Consider the following 19,982-nt stretch of genomic DNA (forward strand, 5'->3'; position numbering starts at 1 on the left):
CGTGTCCCCTCCACGTCCCCAACATGCCATCCCTTTCATGTCCCCACATCCCCACTCCTGTCACCCCTCCGTGTCCCCCCTCCTGTCACCCCTCCGTGTCCCAGACACAGACATCCCCCCATACCCCCACTCACAACATCCCTTCCATGTCCCCAATCACGTCACCCCCTCCTGTCACCCTCTCTGTGTCCCAAACATAGACAATCTCCCTCCATACCCCCACTCACAACATCCCTTCCGTGTCCCCACTCCTGTCACCCCTTCCTCGTCCCCACCGGTGACATCCCCCTCCACGTCCCCCTGCTCACAACATCCATTCCATGTCCCCACTCCTGTCACCTGCTCCATGTCCCCACCACAGGCGTGTCCTCTCCAAGACAGGTGGGAGCTGGCTCCTGTGGCCAGTGGAGGGTGGCATCCCTGCTGCCCCCAAGACACCCCAAATCCAGAGAGGCTGCCCCATACGACACCCCCAATCCCTCATGGATAGAAGAAAGGGGGGAGAAGCTGCTCCATACGACAGCCCCAAATCCCTGATGGATAGAGGAGAGGGGGGGAGAAGCTGCTCCATAAGACACCCCCAAATCCTGATGGATAGAGGAGAGTGGAGAAAGGCTGCCCCATATGACACCCCCAATTCCTGATGGATAGTGGAGAGGGGAGAGAAGCTGCCCCGTACAACACCCCCAATTCCTGATGGATAGAGGAGAGGGGAGAGAGGCTGCCACATGCAACACCCCCAAATCCCTGATGGATAGAGGAGAGTGGAGAAAGGATGCCCCATATGACACCCCCAATTCCTGATGGATAGAGGAGAGAGGAGAGTGGCTGATCCATATGACACCCCCAATTCCTGATGCATAGAGGAAAGGGGGGAAAAGCTGCCCCATACAACAGCCCCAAAATCCCTGATGGATAGAGGAGAGGGGAGAGAGGATGCCCCATATGACACCCCCAATCCCTGATGGATAGAGGAGGGGGGGGAGAAGCTGCCCCGTACAACACCCCCAAATCCCTGATGGATAGAGGAAAGGGGGGAGAAGCTGCTCCATATGGCACCCCCAAATCCCTGATGGATAGAGGAGAGTGGAGAAAGGATGCCCCATATGACACCCCCAATTCCTGATGGATAGTGGAGAGGGGAGAGAAGCTGCCCCGTACAACACCCCCAAATCCCTGATGGATAGAGGAGGGGGGGGAGAAGCTGCTCCATATGGCACCCCCAATTCCTGATGGATAGAGGAGAGGGCAGAGTGTCTGCCTGCCAACACTGGGGGATGAAAGAAGGGGGACTCGGGGAGGCTGGCAACCCCCCCACGGCCACCGCCTTGCCCACGCCAGGCTCCCAGCTTATTCCCCTCGGTGCCCGCGGTTGTGTTTTCACCTTGAGTCCTTACGCTGGGGCGGCGATTGGTTGGCTAAAAATGCCTCCCTAATCTCCGCGCTGATCTTTACCCCCCTCCACCCCATCTGCCGTGACCTTCCCATGCAGCCCAGCCTGGGCGAGAGGCAGCCGGCCCCGCGTCCCAAAGGTACGGCCACGCGGCTCCCGCGGGACAACATGGTCCCACGCGGCTCCCGCTTGGATTTGGGACCAAGCTGGCAGCCGACGAGGCGGGAGGTTGGCGTTGGTGGGTTGGCCGGGGCGAGCGGCAGCGAGGGTTGCCGGCGTACGGCGGGGACGGTGGCTGCGTCTGCGGGCGGTGAATGGGATGCTGCGATGGTGCCGTCACCCCAAGTCCCCTCCGGTGGTCCCCACTTGGTGGTAGCGGGGTGGGGGGTTGAAATGGAATCCCCTCCTTCAGCTGGTGGTTGCTCGCTAGGAAATGAAACCCTTTTGGCTGAGCAGATCCCTGACCCATTTTAAGCGATTCCCAACTTCTGCTGGATTGATCCGACTGGGGCTTGCCATCCGACTCAGGTTTCCCCCAAAGTTTTGGGCTCAGCCGTCTTTCCTGGCCTCAGAGCATCTCTGGCAGGGTGGGAAGGTGCTGTGGGTCCTGCAGGGAGCTGGTGGGAAGCAGCAAGGGGCAGGGGGCTGGGCAGACAGGGGGCTGGGTGAGGGTCTGGGAGGGATGTGAGAGGGATCTAGGCAGAACTATGGGCTGGGGGTCTGGCAGGAGTCTGGAGAAGCAGAGATCTGAGCAGGAGTCTGGGCAAGCAGGGATCTGGGTGGGGGTCTGGCAGGGGGCAGAGCTTCTAGGGGCTCACAAGATATGGTGCTGGTGGGATGCAGCCCACACCAGCCCTCGCAGAGCCCTGCTTCGCACCCCGTGCCCATCACCCACCCAGGCTCCCACCGCATCCAGGGCTCCTGGGGGTCGCCACATGCCACCTGTGGGGCCAGGGATGCTCTGGGACCATGCTCACCCTAACAAGCAGGGGGCTGGCACTGCCTGTGGTCCCTCCAATCCCCCATGGTTGCACAAGGGAGGGCATCTTTTCTTCCCCCTCACCTCCCTGAGATGCAGTTGGCATCACCTTACCCGGTGAGCAGCACCAAGCACTGCGGTTGAAGGGGTTCAGCCTGCTCCAGCAGCCCTTGCCCACATCCCGGATGCTCTGGGGCCAAGCTCGGGGCAGAGCCCCCCCAGAGCCCCCTAATCCCGTCAGCCGCAGGGACACGGCTGGGCGCTGCGACTCCAGAGCAGCTGGCGAGGAGCTGAGGCTCTGCAAGGCGGCTTAGGCTGAGCTTGGGCGCTGCCGGGGGGCTCTTGCCTTCCCAGCTGCAAGCAGGGGCTCACATTTACCCCCAGAAAAATCTCAACCCACATTTACCCCCCCCGAATGTGAGCTCTGGAGGCACAGGGGACAATGAGGCCAAGATTTTGGGGCTGCGCTAGGGTGAGCAGGGTGGATGGAGGGGTGATCCCGTCTCGAGAAACTGGAGGGAGCAGTGGGGTCTCCACAAGGTACACAGGGCTGGGGGATGCTCATACCCACACAGGGGCTGTGTCTGCATGTTTAAGGTTCTGTGCACAGAGCCAGAGGCTGGGGCAGCCCCGGGGCAGGAGGGGCTGAGGGATGCATCATGTTCTGAGGTGCCTGGAGATGATTGGTGCCATCCTGGGGCTTTGCTACCATTTTATCACCTTATTTCTTCCTCGCTGGGAGAGCAGGGATGGAGCTGGGGGAGGATCCCCCCCCCCAATACAGGACAGCAACTGGGTTGCTGCGATGATCGCAGCAAATCCCCAGAGAAACACATCTCCTGGCTCATCTCGCGGAGCAGAACTGCCCTTGCCTTCCTCATCCTGCCCGCTTCTGCCTGCTTCTCCTCTTCGCCGTGCTCTCGTCTGCCTTGGAAATGGCAAAACAAGCGCTTTGCTAAATGGATTAGAGCTTCCCTGGCAGCCTCTTGGGCTGCTCCCGCTCCCCTCGGCCACTGCGCCACCTTCCCTGGGCAAACCCCATCCCTACGCCAAATATTCAGCACAAGATCGCTGCTGCAGCACAGCTGGCCTGGCCTGGGGACCACAGTGCCAGCCCCAAACGAGGAGTCAGTATCCTTGCGGCTCCCATCACCCCTGACCCCAAAACCCCAGCCAAAGCCCTGCTGGTCCTTCCTACCTCCTAGGATTTTTTTCTTTCCCTTCACAGGAGCCCAGGGCAAACTGAGAGGGATTTTTCAGCCACGGTTGCTGCTGCTGCCCCAGGGGTTGCACCGATTCACGACCCCCTGGCCAGCACTGGCCCCATCCTCGCAGCCCTGCCGTGGGGCACCCAGCTGCCGACAGGGCTGCAGCAGCATGGGAGCTGGATTTAGCTGTAAAAGGATTGAGGAAATCAAGCCTGGGCGGCTGGCAGGCATCGATTAGTGACGTGAACAGGGGCAGGGCGAGAAAGGGAAGGGGATATCAGGGCTGGCAAAGAGCCTGCAGCTTTTTGCAGATGATACTAAGCTGGGTGGAAGCGTGGATCTGCTGAAGGGTTGGGAGGCTCCAAAGGGGTCTGAACAGGCTGGATCCATGGGCTGAGACCAACGGCATGAGGTTCAACAAGGCCAAATGCCGGGTCCTGCACTTGGGCACAACAGCTCTGGGCAGCTACAGACCAGGAGAAGTCTGGCTGGAAACTGCCTGGAGGAGAAGGACCTGGGGGTGTTGGTTGACAGCAACTGACCATGAGCCAGCAGGAGTCCAGGTGGCCAAGAAGGCCAATGGCATCTTGGCTTGGATCAGAAACGGCGTGGCCAGCAGGGCCAGGGAGGTTCTTCTCCCTCTGGACTCGGCACTGGGGAGACCAAACCTCGAATCCTGTGTTCAGTTGTGGGCCCCTCACCACAAGAAGGATGTTGAGGCTCTGGAGCGAGTCCAGAGAAGAGCAATGAAGCTGGTGAGGCGGCTGGAGAACAAGAGGAGCGGCTGAGAGAGCTGGGGGTGTTTAGCCTGGAGAAGAGGAGGCTGAGGGGAGACCTCATTGCTCTCTGCAACCTACCTGAAAGGAGGTTGTGGAGAGGAGGGAACTGGGCTCTTCTCCCAGGGGACAGGGCACAGGACGAGAGGGAATGGCCTCAAGCTCCACCAGGGGAGGGTCAGGCTGGACATTAGGAAAAAATGTTTCATGGAAAGGGTGATTGGGGACTGGCAGAGGCTGCCCAGGGAGGGGGTTGAATCACTTTCCCTGGAGGGGTTTAAGGGACAGGTGGATGAGGTGCTGAGGGACATGGTTTAGTGATTGATGGGAATGGTTGGACTCGATGATCCGGTGGGTCTTTTCCAACCTGGTGATTCTGTGATTCTATGACTCTAAGCCAAAGCCTGGGTTTGGCTCCAGTGGGGATCCCCCTTGCTGGAAATTCTGTGTCCCCAACACTGCTGGTCCCTCTGGCTGGGCTGGGAGGTGATGCTGTTGGTGCCAGGATGGAGCTCGGCGAGCGGCTCTGCCCAGGGACAGACTTTGTTCCCCACGGGGCAGCCAGCCTGGCGGTTGTGCAACACCTCGAAGGCAAACACTAGGGCTTCTGCAGAGGAGCCTCGGAGAAGGAGAGGCCTCATCCAGCTGGCACCTTCCCAGTAGGACTGAACCATCCCAGCTGGCTCCGTGTGGCAAGGAGGGAAGGAGGCAGCAGGGCCCCGGCATGGCCATTGCTGAGGCCGTGGGTAACGGGTATGGGGTCCTTTGAGGCAGCTGCCTGCACCCATGTCCATGCAGTTTTCCAGGAAAAATGGAGCCTTTATGTCCCATCCCCGGCCCCTTCCCCAGAAGGCTTGGAGGATGCGCCCAGGGCCCGTTAGGAGCAGACAAAAAGGGGATTGTTTCAGTGGGAGCTGGGCTTCTGGCAGCACCTGCTCCGTGCTGGGACCTCCACAATGGCTGCCTTTCTGTGTAATTGCAGCCAATTATCCTCCCCTGCTAATTAAAGATGCAAACCAGCCTTGGCTTGCGTTCTCCCAGCAAGCCTGAGAGGGCTCCTGGGACCATGGCGCATCCACAGCAGCATTGGGGCACTGGCCTTGAAACCGCAGCTCTTGTTCCTCCCATGGAACAGGGGAGGAACCCACGGACGGGGAGACTCTCCAGATGCTCCCTGCACCCTGCAGCTCGCCACAGAGCATCATAACTTGGGGCTCGGCCGTGATGGTCCCTAGAGGTGTTCAAGGCCAGGCTGGATGGGGCTTTGAGCACCCTTATCCAGCGCCCCTGCCCATGACATAGGGTTGGAACCAGATGGGCTTTAAGGTCCCCTTCAACCCAAACCGTTCCCCAGTTCTATGATGGTTTAGGAGATGTATTTTCCTTTCCTTGCTCGGGAGGGAGATGGGAGCAGGCTCTGCTGGAAAATCCCCCCCTTATTCGTGCAAAAGCTGGAGCTCGCAGCCGGGTGACGGGCAGAGCGGCTGATAGCTGGTGGCATTTCTCTCCTCTTGCTGCTGGCAGCCGTGGGAACACGGCGTGGACTAATTTGCTTTGCTTCTCGGTTTGTCGTGGCGGTCGAAGAGCCGTAATTTCAGAGTGGCAAGTGGCCCGATAAATCAAGGCTTATTTCCTGCCAATATTGGCTGCTGCTTCCCACAAGGAAACTCATTTTACAGGAGGGGAAATGACTTACCACAGGAAATAGTAAGCGGTGGGGTAGCAAGAGCCAGGGAAAAGTTTGTTGTGGCCACGTTTTTGGCAAAAGAACCTGGCTGACACTCATCCTGAGAGCTTTGTGCCATGGAGGCAGTGTAGACCCACGTCTACCACAAGGCTGGAGGCAATGGACTTATCTCTGGGTCACTGAGGACCCCCTGACACCTCCCTGGAGAGTGTTGCGCAGTGCTTAACATCAAGAACATTTGCTCCTCCGCAGCATGGATGCTGCCGGGGCAGGAGGCACCTGGGACAGCCCGGCAGCGCCCCTGTGAACAGCCAACTCCTTGGGTCCAGCCCTGTTCATTGTCTTGATAAAGACAATGAACCTGGATGAAGGCATCGAGTGCACCCTGAGCAAGTTTGCGGATGACACTAAGCTGGGTGGAAGCGTGGATCTGCTGGAGGGTTGGGAGGCTCCAAAGGGATCTGAACAGGCTGGATCCATGGGCTGAGACCAATGGGATGAGGTTTAACAAGGCCAAATGCCGGGTCCTGCACTTGGGGCACAACAACCCTGTGCAGTGCTATAGACTAGGAGAAGTCTGGCTGGAAACTGCCTGGAGGAGAGGGACCTGGGGGTGTTGGTTGACAGTGACTGACCATGAGCCAGCAGAGGCCCAGGTGGCCAAGAAGGCCAATGGCATCTTGGCTTGGATCAGAAACGGCGTGGCCAGCAGGGCCAGGGAGGTTCTTCTCCCTCGGGACTCAGCACTGGTGAGACCAAACCTCGAATCCTGTGTTCAGTTGTGGGCCCCTCACCACAAGAAGGATGTTGAGGCTCTGGAGCGAGTCCAGAGAAGAGCAACGAAGCTGGTGAGGGGGCTGGAGAACAGGCCTGATGAGGAACGGCTGAGAGAGCTGGGGGTGTTTAGCCTGGAGAAGAGGAGGCTGAGGGGAGACCTCATTGCTCTCTGCAACTACCTGAAAGGAGGTTGTGGAGAGGAGGGAGCTGGGCTCTTCTCCCAAGGGACAGGGGACAGGACGAGAGGGAATGGCCTCAAGCTCCACCAGGGGAGGTTCAGGCTGAACATTAGGAAAAAATCTTTCCTGGAAAGGGTGATTGGTCCCTGGCAGAGGCTGCCCAGGGAGGGGGTTGAGTCCCCTTCCCTGGAGGGGTTTAAGGTACGGGTGGATGAGGTGCTGAGGGACATGGTTTAGTGATTGATGGGAATGGTTGGACTCGATGACCTGGTGGGTCTTTTCCAACCTGGTGATTCTATGATTCTATGATTCTATGACTATCAGCACTGGGAACCCCCAGGTCATTGAGGAGCCCCCACCGCCCCCGTTGGGGGCTTTTCTGTCTGGCTGTGAGCTGGGAAGACAGGCTCACGTGGCTCAAAGCTGGAAGGAGCCGGAAGGTGGGTAGGATGGAGAACCCCACCAAGCTTCATTAAGCAGTCAAAGGTGCTCATTAGGGGAAAGTTGAGCCGGCATCGGAGGCCAGCTGAGCCTCCCGGGACTGGGTCACATTCTCCGGGCAACCCGATCCCGGCGGCAGCAGCCTGGCAGCCTCATTACTGCAGCTTCTGTGGGCAGCTTCGGTTACTTGGCTGGAAGGGCTCGTCTCCTGCTGGCTTTTAATTTCCCTGACATCACCCGCGAGCTGGGGGGAACGCAGGCACCGTGCATTGGGGCAGCTGAGAGAGAGAGAGCCTGTCTCCATCCCAACCCGCATCCTCCTGGCTCCCTGACAGCCCCGGCTGTGGAGCAGGAGGGTTCCAACCTCCTTCTCCCCCTGGGACCCACAGTCTGCAATATTCCCAGTGACCTCAGGCACAGCCACAGGGCGCTGGACGAGGCAGGCAGCGACACAGAGGGAGCTCCCCAGCTTCAAAGAAGCCTTACGGCGGTGCAGCCCAGCTCCCCAGCTTCTAAGAAGCCTTACTGGGGTGCAGCCCAGCTCCCCAGCTTCAAAGAAGCCTTACTGGGTGCAGCCCCCATCACCCCCTTTCCCCAGCTCAGCCCTGCCTGGTGGGAAGGACAGTTTCTGCTTCTCCTGCCAGCTTGTTCCTAGCTGGCACATTTGGCAAAGAGGCGGCACCAGCTGCCTCTCCGAACGCATATTTTGGGGTGTTTGTTTCTGCAAAAGCTGCAGCTCAGCCCTAAAACCCTCCCTTGGCACACACAGCAGAGCTCCTGGGGAAGAGAGGGAAAGTGATACTCCCTGCAGGAGGGACAAAGACCCAGGGAGCAGCAGGATGAGGACTCCTGGGGCATCCTCCTCGCTCAGCCTCCTGGCAGCAGAGCCTAAGGGGAAGGAGCCCATTCAGTGGGTGCCGAGCACCCTGGTGTCTGGGGACTGTGCCCTGGGTGAGGGTCTCAGGATGGCCCCGGTGGGGACGGCAGCGGGGGGCTGGAATCATAGAATCACAGAATCCCTAGGTTAGAAAAGACCTTTGAGATTATCAAGCCAAACCATACCATTCCACTACTAAACCATATTCCTGAGCACATCATCTACCCATCTTTTAAATCCCTCCAGGGATGGGGACTCCACCACCTCCCTGGGCAGCTTCTGCCAGTCCCTGAGAGCCCTTTGGGTGAAGAAATGGTTCCTAATGTCCAGCCTGAACCTGCCCTGGTGCTGCTTGAGGCCATTCCCTTGCATCCTATCACCTATCGCTTGGGAGAAAAGCCCAGCTCCCTCCTCTCCACAACCTCCTTTCAGGGAGCTGGAGAGAGCAATGAGGTCTCCCCTCAGCCTCCTCTTCTCCAGGCTAAACACCCCCAGCTCTCTCAGCCGTTCCTCACCAGGCCTGCTCTCCAGCCCCCTCACCAGCTTCGTTGCTCTTCTCTGGACTCGCTCCAGAGCCTCAACATCCTTCTTGAGGTGAGGGGCCCAGAACTGAACACAGGATTCAAGGTTTGGTCTCACCAATGCCGAGTCCAGGGGCACAATCACTTCCCTGGAAGGGGCTGGCAGCAGGATGAGGAGGATGCAGGGGGATCCATCCATCCATCCATCCACCCATCCATCCATCCATCCATCCATCCTCCCCCTGGATGATTTTTGCAACCTTTTCCCAGGCTCCATCCCCCGGTTGCCATGGCAACGGGTGGCTGCAGGCAGGGCGCGCTCCCACAGCCGCGCGCGCCACCGCTGCTGCTGCTGCACGGCTGGTGCGGAGAGCAGCGCAGAGCAGTGCAGGGCAGCCTGCCCCGTCCCACCGTGCCCGGGGGAGCCCCCGGGGCCCGCGGCCCCCGCCGCTTGGCCCAGGTAAGCACCTGCTCCTGCGGGGCTTTGCTGGGGGCAGCTGATTCCCAAGGTCCCTGGTGGGGATGGAGGTGCGGGATGCGAGTGGGGATGCGGATGCGGGATGTGAGTTGGGATGGGGATGCGGGATGTGAGTGGGGATGCAGGATGCACGGGTTCCTTGCAGGGACGGGAGCAAACCAGGTAGCGACCAGGCTAGCAAGACCAGGCAGCACAGAGTGGATTTGCAACCCCTCCGGCAGGACATGGTGTCCCCTGATCCCATCTGCAAGCCAAGGAGCCTGGGGAGTTGGGGGGGGGATGACCTTCACCCCCACTGTGCACCAGAGGGAATGCGCTAGGGAAGGGGACCCCTCGTCTGCGACGCTGCTGCACTCCTGTGGTTGTGCCTCAGTTTCCCCAGTTGCGCATGATGAGGGAGACTTTTGCTGTTCATGGCATTGCTGTTCCCCTGTCCTGCCGTCCGTCCCACCTCACCGCCAGCACCTCTCCTTTTGCAGCTTCTCCCCTGCTCCCCCACTTTCGCCATCCTCCTGCTTTCCTACCCCTCTCTGAGCCCCCTCCAGCTCCAAGTCTCCTTCCCCTACTGGAAATTCTGCTGCCCCTCCACACCACCCTGCTCCTGGCAGCCCCATTCGCCTCCGGTCACCACCAGCCCCAGGTCCATCCTGATGAGGTACAGGACACGGGACTCCCCAGAGCCAGCGCGTGATGCTCTGGTTCCCCCCCCTCCCTGATGCGGAAGGGAAGGGATAGCACCACCATCTCCTCCACCACCGTCGCTTGCTTCTTCGCGCTTTAATTGCAAGCCTCATATTTGGATTTCTGCCTAAACCCGGCTCCTGGGACCACAAAAATCCCTGCTCAAGCATCCTTGTTTACAGTGGCTGAGAGAAGCTGCAGAGCTGGAAGGCAAGTTGAAAACCCACGAGCTGGGGGTGTCCCCATCTCCCTTCCCCAGGCCTGAGCACACGCGTGGGGCTGAAAATCCTGCTCCCGCACCCCTGCTTATCCTCATTCCTGGCACATCCTGGCATATCTGCTGCACCTAAGCCCGGCTGCAGGCTCCCCTGGAGAAAAACACTTGCGTTAACTGCAAATACCATGCATATTTCTGGAAGTCTTTGCGTAAGGCTGGTAAAATCCCTAGAAGATTTTGATGGATGTCCTGCAGTCTGAGCAGGGTAACTTTGAGAAGCACAGGAGGAAGGGGAAGGTTTCTGCAAAGCCCTTTGGTGCCAGGGCTTGGAGCAAACGCATCTTTTTCCCCCTGCCCCCTGGCTACCGCAGCCTGGCAGCACCCATGGCACATGGCACAGGAGGTGGGCATCCTCCTGTCTACACGTGGCTCCTGGTAACGTTCCAGGGTCCTTGAATCTTCTTTGCAAATGCTCTGGTTTTGGGGAGCCTCCAAACCCTGCCCCAATGGGGTCCTGTGGCTGCTTGAGCTCCCCCCTCAATCTTCAAATGCCCCAGTCAATGACTTTAATTGCAGTAAGGCAGCTGCCACAGGCACATCCCACACAGGATTCATTGGAAAAGTGGCTCCCAGAAGAAGTTTCCCATCGTTACCGACATGTCACCTCGTGCACTGCTCCAGCGACCACATGCGCTGGGTCCAAGCCAGCCCCATGGCACTGCCCTGGCCCCAGTCCCATGGAGAAGCATCTTCTGTATGGGGAGCACTGGTCTGCTCTGGTCCAGCCACAATTCTGATGTTTGTCCTGGGGCTCCAACCCCCGATGCTGGCCAGAGGGCATTTGCCAAGGGATGGAGGACCCTGTTTGCAGGTGGCTTGGGAAGGGCTCACCTCCTGCCTGGCCCTGGGCTCAGTTTAATAATGAGAGGGGAGGACGTGTGCTCAGGCAGCTCAGCTCCAAGCCCTGGGCTTGTTCTGCTCCTGCCTCCTCACCCAGCGCCTGGTGCAGAGCCATCTGCCAGCGTGAATCAGCAGCACCCGCTTAACCGTTTCCTTGCAGGGTTCACGTTGGCTCTGGAATGGGGGGACAGTCCAGCCACGCCACAGCCAAACTCCTCGCAAACCCCTTGTGACCCTCGCCAGCCCCACGGGAGCATTTCCTGGCCCTGGGGGTTGCAAGGATCCCCTCTGATCCTGTGGGAAACCCACAGCCGGGTCAAAGCCCAGCATCAAACCAGCCTGCAGCTCCTCCAGCTGCAAAGCCTCTTGCAAAGCACATCACTGGGCTCTGCACCAGGACCTGCTGTCACGCTGGGGGCATCTCCCCCTGCTTTGCCAGAGCAGAAGCAGCCCGTGGGCACCGATGCCCGCGCTGGATGCGGTGCCGAGGTCGGGTACCACTGGCGGCCACAGCAGCAGCCCCAGTGCAGCCGTGGCACGATGGGAGATGCTGCTGCCAGGCTCCACGGAGGGTTTGTGGGCAGTTGGGCTGCGCTCCTGGGCTTTCTCAGCCGTTTCTAGTCCATCTGTCTTTGCTGTGTGTGGTTTTCCTGTGGCTATGGCAGTGGTGTGTCACGGGGGGATTTGGTGCTGTACCCCCTAACTGTGCCGTGACCAGCCCCGTGCTGAGATAAGGGAAGGCAAATCATCTCCCCCATGGCCAAAACTCCAATCCCCAGCCTGATTTCTTGCCTCTAAACCTCTGCACTCGCCTCCAGCCTCATCTGCTTACAGAAGATGCCAAAACAGAGCAGCTGTTTCACGTTGCAGCCCCAGGGTTGTTTGTGATTTAACGCGTCAGGTCGGTGTTAGTGTTTAATTGCAACAAAACTGGCTCAGACCGTTGGGTCCTTCCCAATTACTGAGCTTCAGCTTTACTGCCTAGAGCCCCCCGAGTAATCGCAAGGCTGCAGCAAGCAGTGAATTATCATCTCATCTCCAGCTCGTGCTCCAGCAAATAAGGGTGCTGGGCTACGACTCTGTGCTGCGATGCTGCGGCTGCAGAAGGGCTTTGCACCAGGGAAACCTCGTGCGTCGCATGGGTTTGTGCTCGGGGTTGGCCTCAGGGAGCTCCCCACTTGCTCTGATTCCTGCAGATGGAGCGCAGCTGCCAGCTTGGCTCCCCCCTTCCCTGGATGCTTTGACCAATAATTAGTCGCTGACTCCCCTTCCCAGCCCATCAGCTCCCTCAGCCCAGCTCACCCCCAGCCCTCTCCCACCCTCCTGCTCCAGGACAGGATGGGGACAGGGATGGGGACACAGGCTCGCTCTGTGCTCCGCTTCCCTCCTTGCTTTCATCCACCACCCTCCGGCCTTGGCAAAGGGCTCTCTGCAGCAGGAGATCCAGCACCAAGAGGCTCTGCAGCCCCTCCTGACCCCCGATCCCCACCGTGCTCAACCTCTGTGGGTGCAGGCAGGATGGCAGCCCTGTGTCACATCTTCCTCCCTTGCTCCTTGGCTGCAGCAGCCGTGCTGGGGCCAGGACAGCTAAGAAAAATATGCTGGAAGCAGAGCAACCTGCCCTGGGATGCAGCTTCTCCTGGCACCAAGAGCCCAGGATGGGGCACCCCCATCCGACAGTGCACCCCGAGGCGTTACAGCAAAGGTGAAGCAAGTGGAGGGGAGTCAGGGGTCTGGATCCCCCTCCTCAAGGCACCCGCTTTGTCCCTCTCACCCTTCCTGAGCGCTGGGAAGCTGCAGGAGGCAGGCAGGCAGTGTGGATGCTGGAGCAGCGCTGAACCCAAAGCTCTGCGGCCCCTTTGCTAGGGGCAGGGGACAGAAAAGGGGGTGTGCAGCTGCCTGCGTGGGGCTGGGGCGCTGCTGGCGAGGGCTGCTGGCTGCAGATGCCCCTGCCCGCAGCGTCGGCAGCGCCAGCCCTCTGCATTGCAGCAGCCTCCTGCTTCTTCTGGGTGCCCGGTTGCATCCCTGGCCCCCGCAGAGGGCAGAGACCCCCCCTACACCCTGTAATGCCGGTGGGTGAGATGAGTTGTGACAGTGCTCAGCACCGAGCAGGCTGCTGGGGAGAGAGATGCAGCGGGGGGAGCTGCCGCGGGAGCAACCCAAGGGCACGCAGGGGTAGGAACTGGGACAAACGTCACCGTCACTCAATGCCAAATGCTCTGCTGGTTCATTCCAGCAATTGGAGGGGTTGAGGGGAGCCAAGTGGAGCCCCCTCAGCCGAGGGGACCCAAGCAGCGGCGTGTGCCTGGCAGCTCTCCCCGTCGGGGCTGGGCTCAGCCGGCAGCGCTGCGGGCGCTGGGCATCACCGCCAGCCACCCTGATGCGAAGCGATGGGCTGCGCTGCCAGCGCGGCGGGCACGGGGCTGACGTCTGCCGGGCAAGGCAGAGAGAACAGTCCCAGCGTGGCGGGGGACGAGAGGATGGGGGTGCGAGGACGGTTGTGCATGGCAGGAGAGCGGCAAGGAGGCAGCAGCCTTAGCTGGGAAGTGATGCAGAGCCAAAAATAAACCCCGAGCTGCGGCTCGGACCAGGGAATGGCGAGGAGTGGGAGCTGCAGCAGCCACATAGAATCATAGAACCACCAGGTTGGAAAAGACCCACTGGATCATCGAGTCCAACCATTCCTATCAATCACTAAACCATGTCCCTCAGCACCTCATCCACCCGTCCCTTAAACCCCTCCAGGGAAGGGGACTCAACCCCCTCCCTGGGCAGCCTCTGCCAGTGCCCAATGACCCTTTCTGGGAAAAATTTTTCCCTAATGTTCAGCCTAAACCTCCCCTGGTGGAGCTTGAGGCCATATCTCACAGCTCCCCATGGCCTTGGCCGCTGGTGGCTTGGTGGGGGCACTTGGGGCTGGCTCGGTGGTCCTAGGGATGCTCTTGAAACAAAGACCCCAGAGGCACAAGCAAAGTCCCCGGTGCTGAGCACTGCGCCACGGCCAACGCTTGCAGTGGGGACAGCCTTGAGGTCCCTTGGGGGTTCAGCCACTGCCGGGGGTGCCCGAGGCTGCTCGGATGGGGAGGGCAGTGGTTGTGCTGGGGTTCTGCTGGCTGCCGGGGAACAGTTCTGTCTGCGCTGCGCGTCGCCGCGGTCCCCCATCCGTCTGCATCTCAGCGGCTGAGCGAGGGACAGTCACGCGTTTATTTTTAACCGGCTGGGGAGGGCGGCGGGGATTGGTGCCTCCTTGGTTATATCACTAAATCCCTGCCAGGCCCTGTTAGTTCCAGCACAGCGAGCCCTGCGCCGTGCTCCGCTAACCATTTCAGCCCCCCGTCCTCCCGGGCTGTGCCTCGCTGCTGCCCTGCCCCATCCCGTGGGCTCCTCGAAGCCAGATGTGAGCACAGCTGGAGCGCTCAGGTGCCTTCCAAATGCTCCCTAGGGGTGCGCGACTGGGCCACCAGGATTCCAGCCACCCTCGCCCTGCCCTGCCACCCCATTCCCCATCCCAAACGGGGGATGGGACGCAGGCAGCCAAGTTTCCCACCGCCTGCTCCTTGTTCCCAGGTGAAATCGTTCATGGCCACGTCCCGCTCCCACAGCTTTTCTGGAATGTAGCAGGAGGAAACTGAGGCAGTTCCTGGAGACTCTGTCCCCATCCTGGTGGCAGATGCCGTATGGGATGGGTCCAACGCTTCCCTGGGGGATCACTGCCCGGAGCCAAGGGAGGATGGGGATGCTCACGGCCACCACGGTCCCCTCTCCATCCTCATTTGATGCCAACCCCGCATCCCATCCCCAGCCAAGGCCCTGGGCAACGCGGCAAAGGGTTAAGCCATGCAGCGGGGCCACGTGATGCTCCGGGGATGCCGTTTTTCTGAAGATCAGGACGGATTAGAGTGGAATATCAGGACGAGGATTTCTTTGCCCAGTGAATCCCCCCATCCCCATCCCTGGCCTGGCCTCTTGCCCCTCACCACGACTCCCTGGGGACATGCAGTGCTGAGTTGAGCCCTGGCCAGTGAGCTCCCCAGAATCGTCTTTCCCAGCTCCGCGGGCTTTGGGGGCTTAGATGGCACCAAGCGGGTGCGTGGCATCCACTGGAAGGGTCTGTGGGTCCAGAGATGGAACAGGCACCTTCCTCGTCCCCATATCCTACAGCCAGATGCGGACAGGAGAGATGGGGGTCCCCTTGGTCACCCCCCTCGTGACTCCTTCTTCTTCTTCTCCCCTCAGTGCATGAGGCTGGTCTTTGCCCAGGAGCCACCCAGCGCCCGCACTGACACCCGAGGCTGCGCCGGGAACCATGTCGGGTTCCTATGATGAGTCGGCAGCGGCCGCTGAGGAAACAACCGACAGCTTCTGGGAGGTGAGCCCCAGCCACCCCTTTTCTCCCACGGTGTCCCTGCTGCTGTCACTGCTTCCCAGAGTGTCTCCCGGGCTGGGAGGGTGGCACTGCCCTCTCTTCTCGCAGCGAGCCCTGCCTGCAGTGACTTGGGAGTCCAAGCAGGCTCTGCTGGAGGTCTCAACCCTAGGTTGAGGGGTGCAGAGCGATGGAAGGGACCGAAAGGAGTTGAGTTGGAGCAGCCCCAAGGCAAAAGTTCCATCCCTGCATCCCCACATTGCCTGGTGCTCCCCCCATCCTAATCCCAGAGCAGCTAGGGCTGAACCGGGCAGCTGGAACCCATCCCTGTCCCCCTCCCAGGTGGGGAACTACAAGCGGACGGTGAAGCGGATCGACGACGGGCACCGTCTCTGCAATGACCTCATGAACTGCGTGCACGAGCGGGCCAAGATCGAGAAGTCCTACGCCCAGCAGCTCACCGACTGGTCCAAGCGGTGGAGGCAGCTCATTGAGAAAGGTACCGTGGCTCCCCAAGTGCACCAGGATGGCTGGGTCTCGTGGGTCCCCGTGCACCATCGCAACTTCATCTGGTAAAGGTGGAGGGGGAAAGGGCTGTGGAGTGACCCTCAGATGTCCCCTCTGTCCCCCAGGTCCCCAGTATGGGAGCTTGGAGAAGGCGTGGGGGGCCATCATGACGGAGGCGGACAAGGTGAGCGAACTGCACCAGGAGGTGAAGAACAGCTTGCTGAATGATGACTTTGAAAAGGTCAAGAACTGGCAGAAGGATGCCTACCACAAGCAGATCATGGGAGGCTTCAAGGAAGCCAAGGAGGCAGAGGATGGCTTCCGGAAAGCCCAGAAACCCTGGGCCAAGAAGCTTAAGGAGGTGAGAGAAGTGCAGCATGTCCTTGGGCACCATCTCCCAGCTCTGCTCTGGGTGCCTGGTCCAGGCTGGGAGAGCCAGGTGGCACCTCCCTGCAGGTAGAGGGATGGGTAGAGGGCTGTGACTACTGCTGTGATGTCCCTTCTCTCTGCTCTCCGCAGCTGGAGACAGCCAAGAAAGCCTACCACCTGGCATGCAAGGAGGAGAAGCTGGCCATGACGCGGGAAGCCAACAGCAAGGCAGATCAGTCCAACACTCCGGAGCAGCAGAAGAAGCTCCAGGACAAAGTGGAAAAGTGCAAGCAAGATGTGCAAAAGGTGCGAGCCACTGCCCTCCCCTGGGCTCACAAGGCATCAGGCTGGGAAAACGAGGCCACCATGTCCCTTTTCACCCATGGGGAGCGTGAGCAGGGCAGAGATTGACCTCTCTTGCTGGGGCAAAACCCCTCCAGCAACCAGATTTACTTCACTCACATTGCCTCTTGGCTCTATTTGGGCTCCCTAGCATAGTGGCCCCCAAGCCAGAATTTCTCAGCACCCAGAAAAGGTCTCTATAACCAAGGTACCCTCCTGCACCTTTGCAGACTCAGGAGAAGTACGAGAAGGTGCTGGATGAGCTGAACAAGTGCACCCCGCAGTACATCGAGAGCATGGAGCAGGTCTTTGAGCAGTGCCAGCAGTTTGAGGAGAAGAGGCTCAACTTCCTCAAGGAAGTGCTTCTGGACATCAAGAGGCACCTGAACCTGGCCGAGAACAGCAGGTAGGTGCCTCCTGCAATGGCTGGGTGGGAAGTGCCCACACAAGGTCTCCTCACGCTGTTTGGAAAGCAAACCAGGCTCTGGAGGGACCAAGCGCTTGCAGGGAAACCATTCCCTGCAATACACGGGAGAGGGGTTTCTGGCCAATGCAATGCTCAAGAGTCATTGGAACAGGCTACCCAGGGAAACGCTGGAGTTTCCTTCCCTGGAGGGGTTAAAAACCTGTGTAGATGTGGCTCTTGGGGACATGGTTTAGCAGGCATGGTTGTGCTGGGCTGGTGTTGGGCTGGATGAGCTTAGAGGTCCTTTCCAACCTTAGTGATTCCATGATTCTAAGAGGTACCAGAGTGACAACAGGGCTTTGTGGGAGTCTGGTGCCCTCCAGTGCCTCAAAGAACGTGGTACAACCTGTGTGTGTCCCCATCCCACCCCATACCCGGGGCACCCCACTGGGGTCCCCCCCCAGCACCCTCACCCGTGTCTCTCCTCGCAGCTACGCCAACGTCTACCGGGAGCTGGAACAGACCATCCGCATCTCGGACGCGCAGGAGGATCTCCGGTGGTTCCGCAGCACCAGCGGCCCCGGGATGCCCATGAACTGGCCCCAGTTTGAGGTGAGACTGGGAACGCTGGCTGGGGCGCTGGCAGCCCCGTGGGGCCGCTGGGCGCTCAGGGCCGGTTGCTTTGTGCTCGCAGGAGTGGAACCCAGACCTGACGCACACGATAACGAGGAAGGAGAAGCAGAAGAAGGGCGATGGGGTTGCCATGACCAACGCCAGCAGCACGGGCGAGACAGGGGCATCAGCAGGAGAGCGCGGGAGGTGAGATGTCCCAGGATTTGCCTGTACAAACATCTCCAGCGCGGTGGGGACACCCAAAAGGATGCGACATGTCCTCAATGAGGTCTTGCTGGACATGTGATGAGCTGTAGGACCTGCTACCTGCAGCCTCTGCTTCTCTGTAACCTCAGGAATGTCACAGCATCCTCCCAGATGCTAGCAGCACGCGATGCCTGCCCATCCCACCATCCCACCACCCCCTCTGATGGTTCCTTTCCCTCCTTCCCCCCCTGCAGCGTGAGCAGCCACGACCGCGGGCAGACCTACAGCGCTGAGTGGTCCGACGACGAAGGCAGCAACTCCTTCAACACCAGTGAGGCCAACGGCGGCACCAACCCCTTCGATGAGGAGTCGGCGGGGAAGGGCGTGCGGGTGCGGGCTCTGTACGACTACGATGGGCAGGAGCAGGATGAGCTCAGCTTCAAAGCAGGTATTGTCCATCACCGGAGCCAAGTGGGCTTGGGATTCATCTGCTGGAGTTGCAAGTCCCACACTGCTTTGCTTTTTGGTGTAAAATCCTTAGAATCATAGAATCATTGAATGTCTTGAGCTGGAAGGGACCCACAAGGATCATTGAGTCCAACTCCTGTCCCTGCACAGGACATCCCAACATTCATACTGTGTGTCTGAGGGTGTTGGTCAAATGCTTCTGGAATATCATAAGGCTCAGCGCTGTGACTGCTTTCCTGGGGAGCTGTTCCAGTGCTCCACCACCCTCTGAGGGAAGATCCCTTTCCTACTACCCAGCCTAACCCTGCCCTGGCATCTTCCTGCCATCCCCTTGGGTCCTCGAATAATTCCTGGGCTATCCTAGTCCTTCAAACCGTTGAACTGGCAGAAAGGGGAAGGCACAAATGGAGCCCAAACCCAGAGAGTTGGTGGGATGGGGAGAAAGAAGTCTCATGAGTCACCCCTTGCCTTTCTACCTTACAAACCCAGTCAGGGTCAGTCCTAGAAACCCCCATCAGCTCCATAGCGGGACAGAAGCGGCTCCATCACCTGCAATGAGCTCTCCCTTTCCCACCTTCCTCTCCAGGTGATGAACTAACCAAACTCGGTGAAGAGGACGAGCAAGGATGGTGCAAAGGGCGCTTAGACAACGGGCAGCTAGGTCTCTACCCCGCCAACTATGTGGAGGCAATCTAAGTCTTGTGGTGTGCTCCTCGTCGCCGTCAGCAGATAAATCCACCCTCCGTTGTCTCCATCTCTCCACCAGCCAACCAGCCATTTTGCCGTCTGGTCCTTCACTCCTCACACTTAGAGATTCAGACATATTTTCCGACCAAGCTTTTATTTTTTTAAGAGTTGTCTCCGAAGAGTATTTTGCATAGTCGCTTTCTTCTTCTTCTTCTAAGATAACGTGAAGCGAAAGATGACGTTGTCCGTTCGTCTACATTAGTTGATTTTTTTTTCCAAGCGAAAAGCCAATACCTCAAGATCTTAAAGCCCAACCAGTGAGAGCTCCTGATTGGTTGGTTTTTAAAGATACTGAAATCATGAGCCGCCTTCTGATTGGCTGGAACTGTTCCAAAATGCACAAGCTCCTGGGACCAATCAAATTCATCCCAGAAAAAAACAAGAGGGCATGGAGTTTGACTCCATTTTATTTTCTTTTTTTTGGTGTTTCCACATTCTTCTCCCCGACTCATCCTCCCTCCCCAAAGGAAGGGGAACGTCCCCTCCTGGCCCCATCCGTTCTGGTGGTATGCTCGGTGAGGTGAGCACTGATGTGGAGGTTGGTGGCATCTCCTCAGCTTTCTCCTCCTGGCCTCCAACATGCCTGGAGCAGGTGGAGGCTCCCAAGGTGATGCAGGGAGCAGCGTCGCCCTTCATGAAGGAAGGCACCCAGCAGACCCAGGGAGACATGACCCTAAAATGAGAAGGACCCACCACAACCCAGTGCTGCGAAAACGGGGACCAGCTGGGATGCTGCTGGGGCTGGTCCATGGCTGCTTGAAGAGAAGCTGGAGCAGCCCAGGATGGAGAATAAGCAGCGTCCAGCCTTGCATGGAGCCAGCAGGAGCTGCGTCCAGCAGGAGGATGA

At 59.3% G+C, this 19,982-nt stretch overlaps 2 protein-coding genes and 1 long non-coding RNA gene across 4 annotated transcripts in view; 2 read left to right on the forward strand and 1 right to left on the reverse strand.

Annotated features, from left to right (window-relative positions):
* LOC138730648 (uncharacterized) overlaps positions 1-19,982 on the forward strand; it is a 256,765-nt gene that overhangs the window by 215,824 nt on the left and 20,959 nt on the right. The gene's annotated exons all lie outside the window — the stretch shown is intronic.
* PACSIN1 (protein kinase C and casein kinase substrate in neurons 1) lies at positions 1,488-19,454 on the forward strand. 2 transcript variants are annotated; one of them, XM_069875963.1, is made up of 10 exons: positions 1,488-1,532; positions 15,351-15,483; positions 15,820-15,976; positions 16,110-16,345; positions 16,504-16,659; positions 16,926-17,101; positions 17,593-17,713; positions 17,796-17,920; positions 18,175-18,368; positions 18,975-19,454. In XM_069875963.1, the coding sequence occupies exons 2-10, from the start codon at positions 15,421-15,423 to the stop codon at positions 19,082-19,084; spliced, it is 1,338 nt and encodes a 445-aa protein (XP_069732064.1). In that variant the 5' UTR covers positions 1,488-1,532; positions 15,351-15,420; the 3' UTR covers positions 19,085-19,454. The 2 variants fall into 2 exon arrangements, with proteins under 2 accessions (XP_069732064.1, XP_069732063.1); XM_069875962.1 differs by lacking the exon at positions 1,488-1,532 and adding an exon at positions 9,145-9,298.
* ILRUN (inflammation and lipid regulator with UBA-like and NBR1-like domains) overlaps positions 1,744-19,982 on the reverse strand; it is an 81,665-nt gene continuing 63,426 nt past the window's right edge. Inside the window, exon 6 of the transcript XR_011339057.1 lies at positions 1,744-1,758. The gene's annotated coding sequence lies outside the window, so the exon portion shown is untranslated. The remainder of the gene's footprint in view (positions 1,759-19,982) is intronic.

The sequence above is a fragment of the Phaenicophaeus curvirostris genome, chromosome 24, assembly GCF_032191515.1.
Source record: "Phaenicophaeus curvirostris isolate KB17595 chromosome 24, BPBGC_Pcur_1.0, whole genome shotgun sequence".
In the NCBI taxonomy this organism is placed as follows: Eukaryota; Metazoa; Chordata; class Aves; order Cuculiformes; family Cuculidae; genus Phaenicophaeus; species Phaenicophaeus curvirostris.

What these genes read in the sequence shown, in the direction of transcription:
- PACSIN1 (XM_069875963.1), top strand. Translation starts at nt 15,421, where the DNA reads ATGTCGGGTTCCTATGATGAGTCGGCAGCGGCCGCTGAGGAAACAACC. An exon ending in AACCTGGCCGAGAACAGCAG is followed by an intron (nt 17,102 to 17,592) that starts GTAGGTGCCTCC and finishes CTCTCCTCGCAG; the next exon opens with CTACGCCAACGTCTACCGGG. An exon ending in TGAACTGGCCCCAGTTTGAG is followed by an intron (nt 17,714 to 17,795) that starts GTGAGACTGGGA and finishes TTGTGCTCGCAG; the next exon opens with GAGTGGAACCCAGACCTGAC.